Source organism: Pteronotus mesoamericanus, unplaced genomic scaffold (genome assembly GCF_021234165.1).
Source record: "Pteronotus mesoamericanus isolate MK-2021 breed Mesoamerican mustached bat unplaced genomic scaffold, CSHL_Meso_final contig_130, whole genome shotgun sequence".
Classification (NCBI taxonomy): Eukaryota; Metazoa; Chordata; class Mammalia; order Chiroptera; family Mormoopidae; genus Pteronotus; species Pteronotus mesoamericanus.
In genome coordinates, this window is record NW_026555060.1 from 1337340 (window position 1) to 1356763 (window position 19424).

Below are 19424 nucleotides of genomic sequence, written 5' to 3' on the forward strand. Positions count from 1 at the left end.
GCTTTTTCTAAACAGAAGGATGTCTTATACATATTTTATCCTTAAAAAAGTCAGCCAGGATTTTGGGTCCGTATGATGTAAACAGATTACTTAATAATCTCATATTTCGCAATAGGGGAAGAGAGCAAACTCCACCTTATCCTTTGAGATAAGGCCTTGGCTCTGCAGGGCTAGGTAACTCCCCAGCAAGCCTTGGCAACCCTGATGTTATGAGGAGGGGCCTTTTCTTAACATCAAGTCTAACCAGCAACTCAGGAAGCATAAAGTACAGCAAGACAATATTGGCCGAAATGTGTGTCTACCTCTGAAGTCTGATCGGTGCTCTCAAAGCTATTCTGACATATTGTGGTGGCTTTCCCCTTCCATTCAAAACTACGGCCAAAAGGAAGTGAGCTCTCATCTGTCCAAATGGAAGAATAATTATGCAGGTTCCTATGCCCACTGATGGACACTAAGAGAATGTTGTTGCAAATGCATGGAATTTTACTGGAGGATTATATTTAGGGAAATAAAGGTAAAAAACTAGGACACTGTCTGGAGCAGAATAAATATTTACCAAATATTTGTTAAAAGAAAGAGTGAATAACTGAATATATAATATAAACTAAATAAAGCATATGCAGAATTACTTTATATAAAACTCTAAAATCTTTAACTTTTTAGTTGGAAGTTTGCTTCTCAGTACTCGTAAGTCAAATGAGATGGCATAGTTTTTAGTGATCCTATCCTTGCTGCTACTCCTGTTTGATTTAGCAAAGAGCATTAGCATTTACATCGTTTATATATTTATATTGATAAGGAAAAGAAGCCTCTAAAGCACCTCTGCCTTATTTTTTTTCCTTCTACTCCTCTGTCTTTTGAGGAAAGAGATAAAAATGATGAAATGATATTTTGTCTTTTTGGAAGTTAGGATCTCCACATTTTACAGACATGAAATCATAATGACTTAAACCTATTTTTCACCAGAGGATATTCTGATGATGTATTTATGCATATTGGAGGAGGTGGTATTCTAAAGAAAAAGTTGGGCCTGGTAGACATTTGTTAATAATTACAATGGTAAAAAATGTAATTGCTGAGAAGGAGCTAATGAAAACCTACCACATGCGAAGGGAGGGGCCGACCTGGGGCTGGGGCTATTCTGAGCTCTGGATTTAAGTGTCTGGTTGCATTTTGCTGACCTCTTCTCCGCCTTCACTCTAACTTCTCAGAAACAGTGTGTACAGAGGAAACACTTGGGCAAATATTACTGAAGGAAAAGACTTCTTAAAAGAAACAATGTACCCACACACTGGAGAGCTGTAAAGAAATGTGGCGAAGTGTTTCAGGGCTGGTAGCAGAATTTGGTTTTCCCAGAGCAGGTTGAGCCCATGCAGCCGGTCCCAGCACCCCAGGTCCCCCCCGCACGCCGCTTCTCTCTCCCGAGGGCCCCAGCCGAAAGCCCGCCAAAGACCCCCAAGCAGGCAGCACTGAGCCTGGGAGCTGTCTGACACCCCCTGCTGTGTCAGTAAGATTAAATGCTTGCGCACAGACTTCTTAAGGTTCAAGGAAATCTGATAATAATGCCATGGGGTTTTTGGAACTGGAATCAGACATCCCTTCCCAGATTTTCCAACTGTAGAGAATTCCCTGGTAGAGTAGGATGGACTAAGGCCCTCTCGAAGCCGCTTTCTGTCTGACGTGTCTACATTCTTTTATGGTCGTAAGCCATAAAAAATTGAGGTTGGTGCTTGGGTTGTATTTAGCAAGCATCCAGAAATTCTGAAAGGATACACTTGCAGTAATTTTGTGTTTAGATTTCTTTGTCTAAAGTTTCATTTTGAAGCTTTGTATCTGGGCATACTTTTGAGTCATTTGATTTTTTCTTTTTTGAGGGGGAAACTGTGTATCATTTGTGTTATTCATGTGTTGTTAAAGTAGAGTGGCTAAGCATCAATTTGGAAATGAAAGTTTAAAACTTGATCTATTGCCGAACAGTTGCTTAAGTGAAGGAAAGACAAAACTTACTGTTTGGAGTTTGCGTTTCTTGCTTTGTAAAACAGGAATAACAGAACATGCCATTCACCATAGGACCATTTGGGTCATTACCAGGGACAATGTTGCTGCCATACCTGGCATTAGGGGAAGGAGGGCTTTATATTCTACTAGTCTCTGTTCTTTTTCTTTCTTTTCCTTCTGATCATAGCAGTCTCACCAATGGTTTTCATTTTCACCAATAATTAATATCACTCCAAAAATTTTAACTGGACTAGATGACTTTTATTTGCTTAATTCATTTTTATCAACACCCAAACATTGCCTTCCTGACCACGCTTACCTAATGCTTCTTGAATTGGCAAAGGCAAGCTAGAATGGTCAAGGGAAGGGTCCCAGGGCCTGCTGTCTGTTCCTCTTTGGGCTCATTCTGAATCCCTTTAAACTTTGGGCGTGAGATCTGATTTTCATGATTAGGCTTCTCAGATACACATTGCCTCTAATCTGCATACTTTTCCAAGAGGAGGCATATTAACTCTAATACAGGATAAAATACAAATGCATGCCTATTGCCTAATAAAGCATGCAGGTTTTCTTCCAGAGAACAGATTTAAGTGTATAGTATTTTTCCACCATTGAAGAGCATTCAGAGCTTTATTACATATACAAGGTCTGTCTGGAAAGAGTCAAGCCATTGTTAACATACGAGAATGATTTGTACAACATTGATGTAACCTGGCAGCCAAGGAGAATAGACTGGAATGTGCATGCATGAACAAGGACAACTTCACTGTACTAGTCAGTGGGAGTGGTAGATGCCATTGAGTGAGCATGTGTACTGTGTGGCTATTGAATTCAAAATGACTGAGCAAGTAGACAAATCTGCATCAAATTTTGTGTGAAGCTTGAACACTCCTCTGCAGAAACTTGAGATGATTCAGAAAGCCACAGATACGGGCAACTGGTGATTGGCAGCTTCATCATGACAATGTGCCCACTCATGTATCATGTCTTATGCAGAATATTTTGGTGAAACATCAAATCACACAGGTGACTCAGCCCCACTGCAGCCCAGATTTGGTTACTTGTGACTTCTTTCTTTTCCTAAAACTAAAATCACCTTTGAAAGGGAAGAGATCTCAGATCGTTGAAGAGATTCAGGAAGATACACAGGGGCAGCTGATGGCGACTGGGAGAGCTGTGTGAGGTCCCAAGGTGCCTGCTTTGAAGGGGATTGAGGTGTCATTGTCCTATGTGCAATGTTTCTTGTATGTTCTTCAATAAATGTCTCCATTTTTCATATTATTTGGCTGGATACCTTCTGGAAAGACCTTGTATATTTAATGTACATCAACATATTTTATGATACACAAGCTGTTACATAATTTAGGTGCCAATTAAATGAGAGTATGCAATAGTATAGAAATAATTCTGTGTATTTGAACCTGAGCAAAGTATTGTACTTCCCCATTTTTATCATCACAAGAGTCAAAATCATTGGGGGAATTGTGAATTGGGACTTATGAGGGAGAGCAGAGTAAGAATAGAATAAAGCTGCAAGCTTAGTTGAATCTCCCTTGTTGCTGTGATGAGCTAGTTGGTGGGATTTTGTTTTGTTATGTTTTATTTTAGTTTTTCTTGGCCGATTGCCTTTAGGGGACTGAAATGAGAGCCTGTCATGGCAGTAGTTCATAGAAGGTTCCAAACACTGGAACCCTGAAGCTGCTGATTGCCAGGTGGGATGAAGCTGAAGGAAGGGAGGGTGGTAAGTGGCATCCATTGAACCAGAAGTACATATGGGTGGCTTAAATAACTCCCCTCTCTGAATAGTTGCAAAAGCTTTTCCATAGAGTTAGAATTAGAAGGCAGCTCTCCTAAGTGCTTTATCTAATGTGGTCACCACCACCCCAGTCCTAGTGGATGATTCAGTTTTCAACAAGCAGTTCTATCCCTACTGAAAAATGAAGACAATATCTTGGATGTAGAGCAGTGATTTTCATCTGGTGTGATGCAGCACACTGGTGTGCCACAAGAATTTTTAAAACATGGAATACCTGATTATTTAGTCAGGGGCACGGACCTCTTTTCCCTTAGATTGTCCAAAAGAAAAAAAAAATAACAACCAATACAACAGTAGCCGTCCAATGTGAATGAATCAAAACTCTACCTAATTTTTTTTTGTCGGCTCGGGAAAAATATGTATTTTCTGGTGTGCCGCAGAATTTTAGTGATTAGTTTATGTGTGCCATGAGATGAAAAGGTTGAAAATCACTGATGTAGAGTGAGAGCTCATAACTGAATCCAGTGGATACACACGTTCAGCAAATTAAATCAGTATCTGATTGTTCAATTACTTTTATTCAGTCTGTGCTCTGGGTTAGACAGCATAGTGAGAACCAGAAGCCTCAGGACCTATTTCTGTTCCTGGCTCAGTCCCACCTTCTGGGTGACACAAGGCCGATCACGCTTGCATGGCTTCATTTCCTTCATGCAAAGTGCAGTCAATTTACTTCCTTACCCATTCACCAGTGATGCTCTAAGGATAACACCAGAAAAATCCTTTGATATTTGCAGTAAGTCATGGACAAATTACTTAATTTCTGAATCTTGGTTTTTGGTACAAAGAAATAGCATTTGCACCTCCTTATTTCCTAATTTTGCTAGAAGTAGACATAAACTAATTTGAAATCCCCAGGATGAACCCTATAAATTTAAGATATTCTCTCTCCTGGGTTAAGTCCCTGTAGGTAATTTATTTTTATGTTTAACACTTTCTCATCTGTGGTAGCTGTGACTGCAAAATGCTTTCAGTCTAAAGCTAGTACTGTTATCTGGTAACCAACAAATTAGTTGATTAGTATCTGTGTTAACTATTTTTATTAACTTGAGCTGATGGACAATGCTTTTTTTCCCTTTAAGCCTGTGAAAATGGTAAGGACAATTTTCCATTGTCCTTAAAGTATGTTGCTTTTCTAGGCTGTCATGTATCATTGAATGTGATAACATTCTAGTTAGGGACACAGTTAATGTTCAGTCAAATCAACCAGTCATTATGTAAGGACACAAGACTGGTTGATATGATAAGTTAGAGAGTGTATCGTGTTCATGGGTGAGTTGACATCGGAGACCAGGGTATATCCCTTCCACAGTGTGACATTAAGCTGAGACCTAAAGGATGAAGAGGAATTAAATAGGTCAAGAATGAGGGAAGCATTGCAGGCAAGCGTGCATACAGGCCCAGGAGTGAGAAGGAAGCAGGCCTGCCTGAGAAGTGGAAATGGGCCTATGTGGCTGGACCATGTGAATAGCGAGAGAGCGGCTGGAGGTGTGTGCAGGCTAAAGAAATTGTTTTCCTCCCACCTTCGAAATTCCTCTAGCTGGGCTAATACTCACAGTAACAGGGGCAGATTAGCAGGAGAAAATGCCCAAAGTTTATCATGCAGATGCTCATTTGGGGGTGACATAAGAATGAGACTGGACATGCATGGAGCAGTTGAGGCTCATATGCCGTTATGGACACAGGAGGGTTTCAAAGGGGAAATAGGCAATTTGCAGGTGTCTAAGACAGCGCTGAATGTGTGGTAAACAAATTCCTGCTGGCAGCTGCGAAACAATGGGACACAGTAGGGGGCAGGGAGGAGCATATAGCTGAAGGGACCGGCTGGGATCTTTCTTCTCTACTGCTAAGGTGAATATACTAAGATTCCCTTCCTGGAGGGGTTTGTTCATATGAATCTCTTAGGCAGGGAAGGGGGAGGGTCAAAAGTTCTTCCTGAGTCTTTTGTTTCTTAAGAACCAGCTTAAAATCAGTATCGAAAAAGGCACATTTTGGGGGAGGCAAAACTTTGGTCCCCTTCAGGTGGATAGCACCAGGTAATTCCTGGCCTTCTTTGCTATGCGAATGATTTAGGATTTTGAGTGTGCACCTGGGAGCCGTGGCAGAGGGTTTTAGGCAGGGAAATGACAAGACAAAATTTGCACTTAAATATATCCCTTTGGCTGATAATAGAGTGAGAAGAGGACCGGACTAGGCTCTGTGAGTGCCGACATTGGAGACTGAGAAGGAGCCGTCATAGAAGTTGGAGGAAAACCAGGAAGAGGGTGACTCTGAGGCTAAGATCAGATCACTTTCAGTGAGGAGGGAGTGAGTGATGGACAGTGCCGAGTGCTGCCTGGAGTCAGATAGGTGAGGATCGGAAAGTAGCCAGTGGATTTGGCAGAAAGGCGGCCATTGGTGGCCTCAAACACAACGGAGTATTACTTGGCCATAAAAAGAATGAAATCATCTTAATCATTTGTGACAGCGTGGATGGATCTAGAGGGTATTATGCTCAGTGAAATAAGTCAGAGAAAGGCAAGAACCATATGATTTCACTCATATGTGGTATCTAAAGAAGAAAACAAATGAAGAAACAAGATTGAAACAGACTCATACACACAGAGGAAACTGGTGGCTGCCAGAGGGGAGGCTTTGGGAGACTGGCTGAAAGAAGTGACGCGGTTAAGAAGTACAAGTTGGCAGATACAGGATAGTCATGGGGATGTAAGTAAAGCGTAGGGTATATAGTCAATAATATTGTGATAACTATGTATGGCACCAATTGTGGTACTGGAAATATCAAGGGAACACTATGTTAAGTACATGCTTGTCTAATCATTAGCTGTACACCTGAAACCAATACAAAATGAAACTGAAAGAAATAAAAAAGAAAAACGTTGGAAGGACTTATGAAGGGTGAGAGAGAAAGAAGGTGCAAGCCTGGCTGGCCTCATCATTTGAATGACCACAGGTGACCTGTGGGAGGACAGATGTCACAGCGAGAACTGCTTCCTATTGTGGGGCACTTTATGGAAGTACGGGTTGTGGATTTAAACTTGTCGTTCTGTGGAGAAATATGTTCAGAGATTTCCTGAGCTGCTGTTTTTCTTCTGTGTAACTAGGTATTTACTAACTTGAAGGGACTACTTTTCTTTTCTTTTTTTTTTGGCTTTGCTTTGGAGATGGGAGGACAATAGGAGGGGCAGTGGGAAGCTATTACCAAGAGAGTAGGAAAGTGGGAAAGGTAACCCTGTATATTTAGGACCACCAGGGGTCCTCGTCTCTATATCATTAACTGACTATTTGGCTTTTATTGGTTCACTGGTAAGTGAAGAGGTTGGACCAGGTGATGTTCAAGGTCATTTCAACTGTGTAAGCGTGACTGTGTGCTGTTGTCAGTGAATGCCGTCCTTTTCTTTTCTGGGTGCATGAGGAAACCCATAGTCCTGAAGATCCTGGGGTTGGATTTAACGAGGCTAATTTGTGCCCTTCATAGCACCTCCCTAACTTCTTGGTCATTCTTTTAGCCTTTTGACATTATCCATGTCTCACCTGTATTACAGGTGTGTGAAAGGAGGAAATTATGTGACTAACATTAAATGTTTGATACCTGATTAGCCATGAGTGCATTAATTGTGTGGTAGATTATCTGTCTATAGCAACTAAAAACTGTTCTTATCGCTCAGCTTAGGTCAATGCTAAAAGGAAGCCATAATAGAGTCAGAGATGGACATTATGGTTAGAAGGAGAATGTGAATGTGTGCATTTATGTGTCTCCCTAAGCTGCTTCTCTGGTTGTAATTGCAAATCCGATTATCAGTGACCATTGGATTAGCCATTGTTTTCTCCTTCCATTTTAAATATTAAAAGGAAGCATAATGAAGTCGGAGATGAACAATGTGGTTAGGAGGAGGATGTGATTGTGTGCATTTATGTGTTTCTCTAAGCTGCTTCTCTGGCTGCAATTGCAAATCCAATTATTAATGACCATTGGATTAGCCATTGTTTTCTCCTTCCAGCTCTACTTCCCATTCAGTTGTGCAAATGGTGACCGCAAGAGAAATAATGGAAACTGTCAGTTCTCTGTGTTTGGCTCACAGGTGGATTTTGTCTGACTGCATATGTACTGCACATTAAAAGCTGCCAGTTCTTTTGCGGTCCTGGGGTGTCAGGATGAGTGGGGGTTCCTTATTTCCTGTTGGATGGTCCCTCTTTGCTCTTAGCACTGCCTTGCCTGGCATTGGCTTTCCTAGGTCTTTTGACTCCACTCTACTCTGTTCAGTCAAGTACAAGGACCAACAGTCCTGGTTCCCGGGGGTTGGCTCTCACTGTGTAGAAGCTCCAGGGGAGACTCTACCCAGGGAGGTTTGAAGATTGCCAGGTGGGAAAGAGGAGAGAAGATTGAGTTTATGGAAGGTGTTGCTTCTGTTGAACAGATAGACTCTGTGTAATGAGTAAACTTGCCGAGGGAGAGATGGGTTAGACTTGGCCTAAAGTTGGCTATTCTGACCTGCTCAGAGCGAATGCCCTGGAGTGCCTTTGCTTGGGAACAGAAGGAGTTCACAAGCTATTATCAGGGCTGGAGGAGGGTGGGAGTCAGGAGAAAGAGTACTTTGCTTTTCTCCTTTAGAAAGGGAAGATAGAAATAGGATCAACACTTCTGGGACACCTTTGTGTATTAGACACAGTGGGAGATGCTCTGTCAAGTAATTTGATTTCGATTGTCTATAACAATCCCTCTCTTTCTCTCTCTCACTATATATGCATATATATCCCAATAAAAGAAAAACAAATTTTATATATATGATGAGAGAAATATAGAGATAGAGATATAAATGTAGACTATATTTTATATCTATAGAGTTGACTGTAAAAGAAATTTTGTTAGAGTAAAGTTACAATTTTTTTTGGAAAATCAACATTAGAGATTGTGAAGCACTTCAGGAACTACAGTTACAAAATATAAGGTGATTTTTAGTCCTGTTTATTCATTAAGGTAGCTTCCTGTAGTATCTTTAAGTGGTTGTTTAGCCTAGATAGTTTCAAATAATTGATCACTAAACATAATAAAGTTGTATTTCTTTAAAAATATTTACCAACTCTGACTTTTTATAAGCTATTAGTAATAGCCACTGTATCAAAAACTTAATTCAGTGTGTAGTTTTAGGGTCTGTACATCTACCTAAAGACTTTAGAACTGTTTTGTTTAAAAATGAGCACTTAAAAGTCAGGTGCAGAAGTTTACTGAGCTAAAGGACAGGTGTTGGCTCCCCTTTGAGACCTTTATTTCTGTAGCTGTTTGTTTTCCTAGAGATTACCATCATCATTAAATATTAAATATTAAAAGTACTGTGCTCAGTAAACACCAGGTAACACGATGAGATTTCTTATCAGTCTTGCTTGGGGAACCTCAGGTCAACTGAAGGATTTCTGAGAGGCTTTCAGTGAATCAAATTCCCATGCAGTGCAGTGGGAAGAAAAGTATTTCCCTGTTTTTCATAGCTTTTACAATTTATTTCCTTGCATGCTTGATCATAAGTGTAATTAGTAGCATTAATATTAAAATAGTAGCACTAATATTAAAATAGCATTAATATTCTCATCAGCATTCAGAATGATCTGTAAATTACATGTGTAATCATCTATTAATAAACATAAGCATTTTTTTCTTATGTGAAAAGTCGCCTTAATCCAAAATATAAAAGTAGAAATCATCCCTTGTCCTGATTAGTGATGTATGTTTGGAGTGTAGACCCTCATCCAAACATTTCATCAAGGGCTGACTTGCCCCCTGTTAACTGCAAAATTACACCTTTTGAAGGGCATTTTCTTTTCATGAGCTGGTATTTTTGCCCAAGTAAATTAGCAGAATGCTACTTTGATTATAGCTTATTAGAGATGTTTATGGACGCTCTTATAGAGTTGAAATAGCAAGTTATTTGTATTTCATTTATTAAAGTGTTTAGGATTATATGAACTGATCTGTAATATAAAACGCCAAACACACAGTCTTTGTGGTGGCCTCTGGACTTATACTATAATTGTGTTTAAGGATTTTTAGGCACATACTTATAAAAAAATATTTAAAAAAATATTTTTAAAAATACATAAAAAATTTGTTTTGCCAAGAAGTTTCTTATAAAGAAATTTTATTGGTTTTTAGACAGACAGAGAAAGAGAGATGGGGGTAGAGAGAGACATTGATTTGTTTTCCCACATATTTATGCATTCATTGGTTGATTCTTGTATGTTGCCCTAATCAGGGATTGAACCTGCAACCTTAGTGATTGGGATGACGCTCTAACTAACTGAGCTACCTGGCCAGAGCTTAAGAAGTAAAATTTTTATAGCATCTTTTATGATGTATCACTCATCCAAGGGTCTTTGCCTCTTTTACATATTTTCATAATTAAAAAGAAATAATAAATATCTCTTAATTTTGATTCCCTCTCCTACATCCCTCTTGGCAACAACCGTAACAAGTCTTAGGCATCTTGATGTAAGACAAGGTTACTTTAGGTAAGCCAGGGAAGGTAGTATTTAAGTTATATTTTGGAAATGTTTCTGATTATTTCCAAAAAGAATGATATGAAGTGTCATGTGTTGTGGAATCTTGGCTTTAAACTGAAGAGAAAAGAAATTCAGTTGACTATAGAAAGAGCAATAATGTGGGTAAAAATCAAATTTGGAACATATCTGTGTTTAGAGATGTATGTAGGAGGCTGAGGATAAGGGACAGGCATGGCTGGGGGTCGCTGTAGGGGTCTAATCCATAGGTCTAAATATCTGCCCAGGAATCTGCCTTCCCCCGCAGTAACCCCCAGTGACATCTAAGGTTGTAAAAAAATATTTATGTACTGCTTTATTCCAAAAGGTTAGTGTGAAGGAAATATACTGATTGAAAATTTAGGAGTGAGGTTGGGTGTGAAATGCATGTCACTACTCTGTCTACCCACTACAGGCTGGCCTGAGATGTGTCCCTTTTGTTTCTAGCAGTCGGCATGATGAAGGACACATACTCAGTCATAACAAAACAAAAGCAAAACACCACCCAACCCATGATGAAGTACTCACTAGTCTTGACATTGACACCTGAGAGAGAGTTCTGTGGGATTTTATGAGTTAGCTGGTGACACTCTCCTGGACTTTCCTGACCCTTGGCTTCTTTGCTTGGACAGCGTGGATAGTAGCAGTAATTAATTTGTGCAGTTGTGAGGATTGCATGAAGTAATAGCTGTAAGAGACTTAGTGAGGATTAGACACATTTTAAAGTACTCAATAAATGGTTTCTATCATCTGTATGTACTGGAAACACAGCAACATGTTTCCTAAAGGAGCAAACAGATCTATCTTGCATATAGAGGCCTATGTCATCAACCACCCGGTCCTCCAGAGAACGTTTGGCTGGTATAAAACCCATTTCTGGTTTGATGGGTTTAATTCTGCAGAGTCTAAAATCATGCTTGGTAGCAAGATGATTTACGCCTCTCTCACCTGAATGACTCCAGAGCTACTCAGTGGAAGGCTCCTCTGTTGGCCTGCAAGCAGGATAGCAACTATCAGTGACGTTAGTTTAGAAGTAGCTTAGGAATTTGGAGAACTGGACACGATAGCTTCACAGTACTTCATCTTTCAACTGAGGTGGAGCAGGTGAGGATGGGAAGAAAGAAGGATCACCTGGTGATAATTTCTGACATTCAGAGATAACCCAGAAAGCCATGTTTTCTTCCGAGTGGTGCTGGCTCTGGAATGGATTGTGAGATAGTTCCAAGACATTTTGAGTTTCTGGGGAATTTGCACCATCTGTCAGAGAAAGGCATGCAGGGTATTTATTTGAACACATGACACCGAGGCCACTGCCAAATCAAAGGTGAGTACCCAGACTCACACCTAAATGAACAGTCACATGTAAATTCTAGTAGTGCTACTTGACAAAATTTTCAGTTAACAAGGATGGAACCTTTATTTTAATAACAATTTTAGACAATCACATTTTCCTTATGAATTATTGTTATTTAAAATTTTTTTGCTTCCTTTTACATTATCTTCAAGAGCAGTTTTATAGACATTTCTAGTGAGTATTTTTTTAAGGCTAAAATTCCCTTAACAAGTTAAGCAGATAACTCTCCCTGATTCTTTAAGCATCTTGCTGTTTTGTAGACCCTTGCTGGATTGAAAAGCCAGTCTGTCAAGTTTCTCATTTTCATTTTACGTGTCATATAATTCTACACCTTCAACCTCTATGGCCTTCCTAAGACCTGGCTGTCCTTTAGTGAGTTGAGATTTTAAAAATAGCCCCCAATCTTCCTGCTAGATTTCTGAGACAGGTACAGATAGTTTAATGAAGACAAATATTGAGATCCACCTATGATAGTCTTACCAACAATAATAGCCTGTTTTCATCGGGAATGCTGCTTCTGTTGATCCCGAAGACAGGTATTCTGTGGGGGTGGTGAGAAGGCTTCTGTTCCAGCTCATTTTCCGTCTGGTATTTTTGTCACTTAGTGCATGCAGCTTATGAAATATGTGGTCCCCCCTTGGGAAAGCATGCCGAACCCTGCTCAGCAAAGCGAGGCTGCCCTGTCTTCTCATGGGCAAAGAGGCTGAGGTGGAGAGAGGATGAGAAGTAATTGATGGGACACAGGCACTGTCTCTGAGTTCCTAGAGGTGTGTTTACCTTCGGGGCCATGCTCCTTTTCCTCTGTCTGAACACAAGACAGAAAAGGGAATCTGAGACACCAGTAATATGCGAAAGGAGAAGGAAGGTGCTTTGAGTTTTGCATTGCTCAGCTCAGGGCCAGGATTTCCTCTGGTAGCTCTTTAAAGGCAGTATCTTCCTCACTCAGGGAAGGTTGTTTCTTACTGTGCTGTAAGGATCCCCACTAACAGCTCATAGCCCTGTGGGTACCAGGGAGCTGCAGCTCCCCAGAGACCGTCACTGAGAGTGTCAGAAACGCCTCAGGGTGGTTGTATGGGATGGAAGTGAGAACTGGAGTAACTGCAAATGGGCATTGAGGGGCCTTTTTTGGAATGGGTGGAAATGTTTGAAAATTGGATAATGGCAGTGGTTGCACAACTCTGTAAAAATACTAAAAATCACTGAATTATACCCTTAAAATGTGAGAATTTTATGACATGTCAATTATACCTCAATAAAACTGATAAAAATGCCTGAAATTTGGGCTGTCTTGAAGGGCACCACGTTTCGTAGTCCCGTGCCTATCTGAAAGCTTCCCCACCTCCCTGGCAGTGCCTGGCAGAGAGAGTGGGGGCGCTTCTGGGGCAGGAGTTGGAGGAAAGGGGATGGGGGACAAGCAGAATTGTACTCATAAGGCAGGGAGGAGGCCTAGGGCCAAAATGGGAATGAAATGGCACCGCTTTTGTGCTAATGACAACTCAAATTAGGCCCAAAAGGTAAAATACATTGCTCTCTATAGACAATGAGAACTGACTTTCTGAACTACTCTTCATTTGGTGAACAACACTATATAGCCAGAAATCTTACCTTAAAATCCTATCGGCCCATATAAACTGTCCTGTAAATGATTTTTTATCAGACGTGCTATACAGATTTGGGTATATTACAGAATGTTTCCGGATAACCTCAGTGCAACTAGTGTAGCTTAACTGTTGTTTTTTTCCTTAGTCGCCATTATTTAATGAGATGTAGAAAATCTTTAATGTGACAGCTTTTAAAAAAATTTTCCTACTTACTTTTTTATGATGTTTTTCTAATTCCGGAATGAAGGCAGCTAAGCTTTACTAAAGAAATTGGTTGGCTTTGCTTACGTATATTGTGTGAAACAAGATAAAGCTGCTGGACTCCCTCAGTAACTGGAGCACAGGAAACAATTGACACCGTTACTTAATTCACATTGTTTCTGAGCCATTTCCTACTCGCTGGTATAATATAACTTTCCCATGAGAACAATTTGCTTGCAAATGGTTAGACATGATGCACTTCTCATTGGTACACCTTCTCTGAGAATTTCATGGTACTTTGTAGTAGTTGAGTTGGAGTGTCTCTCTCTCTCTCTCTCTCTCTCTCTCTCTCTCTCTCTCTCTCTCTCGCTGGCCGGGGAGAGGGTTATGCTTTCTGTAGATGCCTCCAACTTCATTCCAAGTGTCAAATGTTTGCTTTTGAAAGCTAACCCATTCCCTCCGGGCTCTGCATTCCTTAGCTGGAACCTCTTTCTTGAAGGAGCATGTAATTGTTTTAGTCCTTCCAGTTTAAGGAGACACCCCTGTGAATTATGGTGTTTTTAGATAGGCCAAATGGGTTACTGTAAAAAGCAATTCACAGCCATTTACATGAGACCAACTGCATGGTCGAGTGTTGCGTGCAGGTGTGCGATGTTGTCTGGGGCCCGAAAATGGTCCTCAAGGAGTAATTCCAGGGTGGGAGAGGAAACCCATACACGAGCTGCTCTGATTTGTAGTTCAAAAAAAAAAGAAGTTTTTACTTTACTTCCTAAATGGTGGTTCCCATACTCAGAAGTTATGTTACATATGAAGTGAAAGTAAAAGTTTCCAAATTAAAAAATAAAATAAAAAAGATGTGGAACTTTGAGTTCCTTTTTTTCCATGTTATCAGATTTTGTTAAAATAACACCACTTGTCAGTTTTGCAGCCTCTTCCATCCAGAGAACTAAAAGCACTTCACAATCTTTTTTCTCATGCCCTTCTCTTCAAGGCAGTTTTTGCTGGGCTGGGTTTATTTTTATCATTGCAACAACCAGTTTTTAGAAACTTTTGGAAACAAAAAAAGAAAAATGGGAATGGCACTGTAGCTGACATTCATTTTAGCTGCTTCCTAGTGTGAACATTTGAGTATTTCTAGAATCTCTCTCCAAGTACGTCTTACTTTTTCTCAGTTTGTCCCAGTTCTAGGTCTCTTCTGCTGAATGGGTAAAAAACAAAAATAAGAACAAAAACAAAAACAAAAAAGTTTTGGTGTTAAACCTTATTCCCAGTAGAATGACTCCTTGAATTCTGCAATAGACCTTTATTTTTCGCTGCTCCAAGACCTTCTTTTTCAGCACCCTGTTGCGTGTAATCACAGACTTGTGGAAATTTAGAATTGAAAGAGCCTCTGGGATTCCCTGGTTTAAGTCTATCATTGTACAAATGATGAGATCGAGGCCCAGGATCAAGGTCATATAGCTAATGGATGGCAGTGGTCTGACTAGAAAGCAGGATTTTGGATTTCTGGTGCAGTATTCTTTGGTTTTCCTAAACAAAAGTAGTCAGTCTGGATAGAAACTACAGGACACCCTCACAGAATCTTAGTGCCAGCCAACAGTTTGAATCACACTCTAGCTAATTGAAAACTGGGAGATTGCATTTTTCTGCTTTGAGTTTGTCAGATACAGAATGGTAACGCTGAGTTCATAGACATTTTCTCCCGACCTGTGGATCTGGTGCCATTTCTATGCATCAGAGAATGTGATTCAAATGACTGGTGATTTGTGTACCTTCCCTTAGGCCACCACACCATCTACATTGGGGTCCATGTGCCGAAGAGTTACAGGAGAAGGAGACGTCACAAGAGGAAGACAGGGCACAAAGATAAGAAGGAAAAGGAGAGAATCTCTGAGAACTATTCTGACAAGTCAGATGTGGAAAACGCCGAGGAATCCGGCAGCAGCATCCTGAAACCACTCAGTGAGTACTCCACGGGCGTCGGTGCCTCTGTCTGCCTCACTCCTGCATCCTTGGGAAGGACACCTTTTAGGATGTCGTGGCTGATGGGGAGGGACGCCATGCTAAGGGGATGGTCTCCTCTAAAGGATCATGTCTGTGGAGATGCTTTTTCTTGTCTCAGCAGGTTGGTCTAGGAGGAGATTTGGTAAAATTCTGAATTGGTCAGAAAAGATATGACAAAGTTTAGGGATGGTTGTGTATTCTACATTTTGACTAGTGAAATAGGGCAGGGTATTATAGATGTACTTAACCGCAGTAATCAATAGTAACTGAAAGATTCTTAAAGAAATTTTTAGATCGTTTCTGCTTAGAGATAAGGTCTATTGAGGCAGTAGGTCAAGATGAGAAAAAAATATATACATATAAATGAATGATACTTATAGACTCATAGGGCACATTTAACCAGGTTGTGAGCCAGGTTGGTAATTTAAAAGGAATAGTGAAAAAGCATCATGTAAATCACAGAAGACTGTAGAGTGGCGAGACATAGCTTTTGAAATGTTGAACATATTAGATATCATAAGAACAGAATAACAGGAAGTCAAAAAACACCATTGAATTTCAGTGATGGGTGGGACTGTATGTTTAGGTGCATATGTACGTTACTTTTGTTTCTTTTGATATGGAGAAAATTTGGCTTTCTGGGTAACTCTGTGTCTGAAGTGAGAATGAATATGTGCAGCAGAAGCAAGTGAGTGAGCGAGACGCAGGAGAGGCACATGCCAGTTTTTGGAGATTCCCCAAAGGAGTTACATAGTGACAGCTTTTTCTGTTGGCAGAGCTCTGTATATTCTTCATCTCTTTGCTGCAGTTGCAGAAATATGGAAACTGTGATGAAATGCATTAGGCGCAGATGAAGATCAGTTCAGTCATGGCAGGTGATGAGGGGCCAAATTAGAACTGTCAGCTCAGGAATGTTGAAGAGTGAATTTACAGAGTTAAATTAAAGAGGGTGTAAAGTGTAGTGATGTGCATCTGTATGTCTTTTATAGGCTCGCTATTGGAACTGAGCAGGTGGTTTAGAAGCTAGAGGTATGCTGAGAGGAGCAGTATGGTCCTCTCATAACCAAACTGAAGATAAATGTTTTGAGGAGAGTTTGGCGATGGACCGCTGAGTTCACATTTAAAGGTGTTGAGACTTAGAAGGGACCAGAGGGCAGGAGACGAGTGTTATGCAGTTTTCATTGGAGTGCTGGGAACCTAAAGGGAGCCCTTCATATATTGACTAAAAAACAAACAAACAAAAAAAAGCCACAAGAAAATGAGGTCTGTTTCAAGGGAACTCCTTGAAATGCAGATAAAAAAGGTCAGTTAATAATGTGAAGGAACAGAAGATAACATCCCTTTCCAAATAAATTGCTATTGCCTGTGTTGGTTTGCTATCTGTTTCAGCAAGGCCTGCGCCAGAATTAGAGGTGCTCTCCCCAGTGTGTATATGTGATCTCTCTCTCTCTCTCTCTCTGTATGTCTCTCTCGGCCTCTCTCAGAGTCATCTCTCATTCAGCAATTTAATTACAAGAGTGCATCATTACTATAAATATTAAAAAGGGAGAGGCACTCTCCTAGACAAATGGACTAAGGGATTATGAAATGATAATTATTTACCAACTCTATAGGAAAGACAGTGGAACAGTGCTGGTAATATTAAGTCAGTAATAGAGAATGAACTGATCAGAAAGGTAGTGAAAATGAATGTGTCTACCATGGGCGTTGCTTTCTGTGGCATTTGGGAACTATTCTGAGTACAGCATGCACAATAAACAAGGTAGTTCTTTCTCTTTACCCTCAAGAGGTCTCCTTCCTGGGGCGTATTGCATTGTGTTGTATGCCCAGTTTCTGAAAGGATCATACAGAGGGACCATTGTTAAGGACCAAATTGTTCAGTGATCATAAGAGAATTATTTATAAATTTGCATTATAGAGTCAGTTATTTTTCTGCTAGTTAATAAGTTATGCGTCATCCTATTTGACATGAAGGTCCTCTAGAAATTATTGTATATTCTCTCCACTGCTTATTGTGGAGACTAGATGAATTGGTAACTGGTTTATCTGATGCATTTCTACTTAAAATATTTGACTTGTTACACTCACATATCGAAGGACATTGAACCCTATGATATCGGGGAAGCTACAGGGCTCTGGCACCAACATGACAATAAAATTATTTTAAGGGAAAAACTCATTTACTGAAATATCTGCCTATTTGTATGCCATTATTGTTTCTGAAGAAGAGCCACACACAGTTTCTGTTATTGTTGGGTCTAGGTTTTTGGAGATACTTGTGTCTATAGATATACTACAGCCCGTAGACAAGATTTTTGCTTGGGCCTGACATTGTATCAGATGAGGCTTCTCCTTTTGAAAATACCCCACATATAAATAGAGTAACTTGATGAGAATCATCTCTGATTCTTTCCTTGATATCACCTACATACACAATCCATCAATGACTTTTGTTGCTTCTACTTCTAAAATAGGTCTGGATCTGTCTACCACTGACAAGTTAGGCTGCCACATTCTAGTCCAGGGAATTGCCCTCCCGAGTGTAGACAACAGCAACAGGTTCCACTTTTCGAGTTTGCTTCCTCACAGAGGCAACAGCGATCATCATACGGTGTAAACCAAGCCATGCTGTCCCCCTGCTGAAAGCTGCCTGTCCTTAGAGCGAGCCCTAAGGCGGTGGGCATCCTGGCAGGCAGTGTCTCAGCAGCCGGCTCTGTGTCGTTCTCTCCTTGCATACGTTTCTTTAGCCGCGCTGATTGTTCGGCTCTTTGGTGCCAAGCCTTTTTCTGCCTCAGGGCCTTTGCACGTGTAAGACTGTCTTTTGGAATACTCATTCCGTCTTTGTCCTGGTTAGCCTTTCTTTCCTTTTGTGTTCCAGATTTACATTTTTGTGTCATCCAAGAAGCCTTTCCTTCCTATTCTCTACAGTGCAGGGCAAAAGTAGGTTTACCATTGTGAGTGTGTGAAACAACAGAGTTTATTCCTGTGTTATTCTTTATTAATTATTGTATTGTTTTCCACATGAGCAACTGTAAACCTGCTTTTGTTACACCCTATATAATGTATATTTGCCAATGTTTTTTTTCTCAGCTCTTTGTTTCCTTCATAATACATGTTTTAACTTATAGTTTTGTGAGCCTATGGTCTTGCCTTGTGCTCATGCTAGGTTGTAAGCTCCATGAGACCTAGGATCAGATTTTTCTTGTCCATTGTTTTCTCTGGCACCACCTTTTTACTATACTATAAGCATGACATCTGGCTTGTAGTATATGCTTAATAAATGCTTATTGAAGAGTACTTGAATGGATGGATCACTATAGGTAGATACATAAGCATTGCTTTTATCTAAATATTTCTTACATTATAGATAAGGGTTCAGCTGATTTTCTTGTTTTTAATATCTGCAAATTATATTTATATTTCCCTGCCCTACCTTCCTCCCTGGCCATGCGAATCTGTTCCTAACTTTAAATTATTCTGCTTTGGAAGATGTCTCATTATTTTAACTATTGCTGAAAAGGCATTTTAGCCTGCATAGGTGGCTCCCAAGTGTGTGGAGCTGCTTGTCACACACAGATGATGGAAGAAGCTGATCCACAAGGCACACGATTTATTATCTATCTTAAAAGTGCTCATTACTCGGCACTTGGGCAGCTCAGCCTCAGAAGTCGTATTAAAGAGGCATGGAATGGAACAGGGAAGGCATTTAAAAGAAGAATTAAGCCAAATATCTTCCAGTATTTAGGCACATAAGGAAGATGACATAATTAAAGGGGTCACTTAGCTTATGACACAGATGCTTTTTCTTTTCTCCACAGCTTCGGAGTCAAGACAGGGCTCCTAATAGGTATTGCTTACCATGCTGGGTGCTGGTGGAGTCAAAACTGGAGTTCAAATACCAGTTCTGCCCCTCCGCAGCTGGGTG

The 19424-nt window shown here is 40.3% G+C and overlaps 1 protein-coding gene across 5 annotated transcripts in view; it reads left to right on the plus strand.

The window, feature by feature from the left end:
* The window catches only part of SLC4A4 (solute carrier family 4 member 4), a 288470-nt gene that overhangs the window by 3926 nt on the left and 265120 nt on the right, over positions 1-19424 (plus strand). For all 5 annotated transcript variants that reach the window (XM_054591433.1, XM_054591425.1, XM_054591416.1 and 2 more), the window contains exon 2: positions 15278-15457. In XM_054591433.1, coding sequence (XP_054447408.1) covers positions 15278-15457 — 180 coding nt within the window. The remainder of the gene's footprint in view (positions 1-15277; positions 15458-19424) is intronic.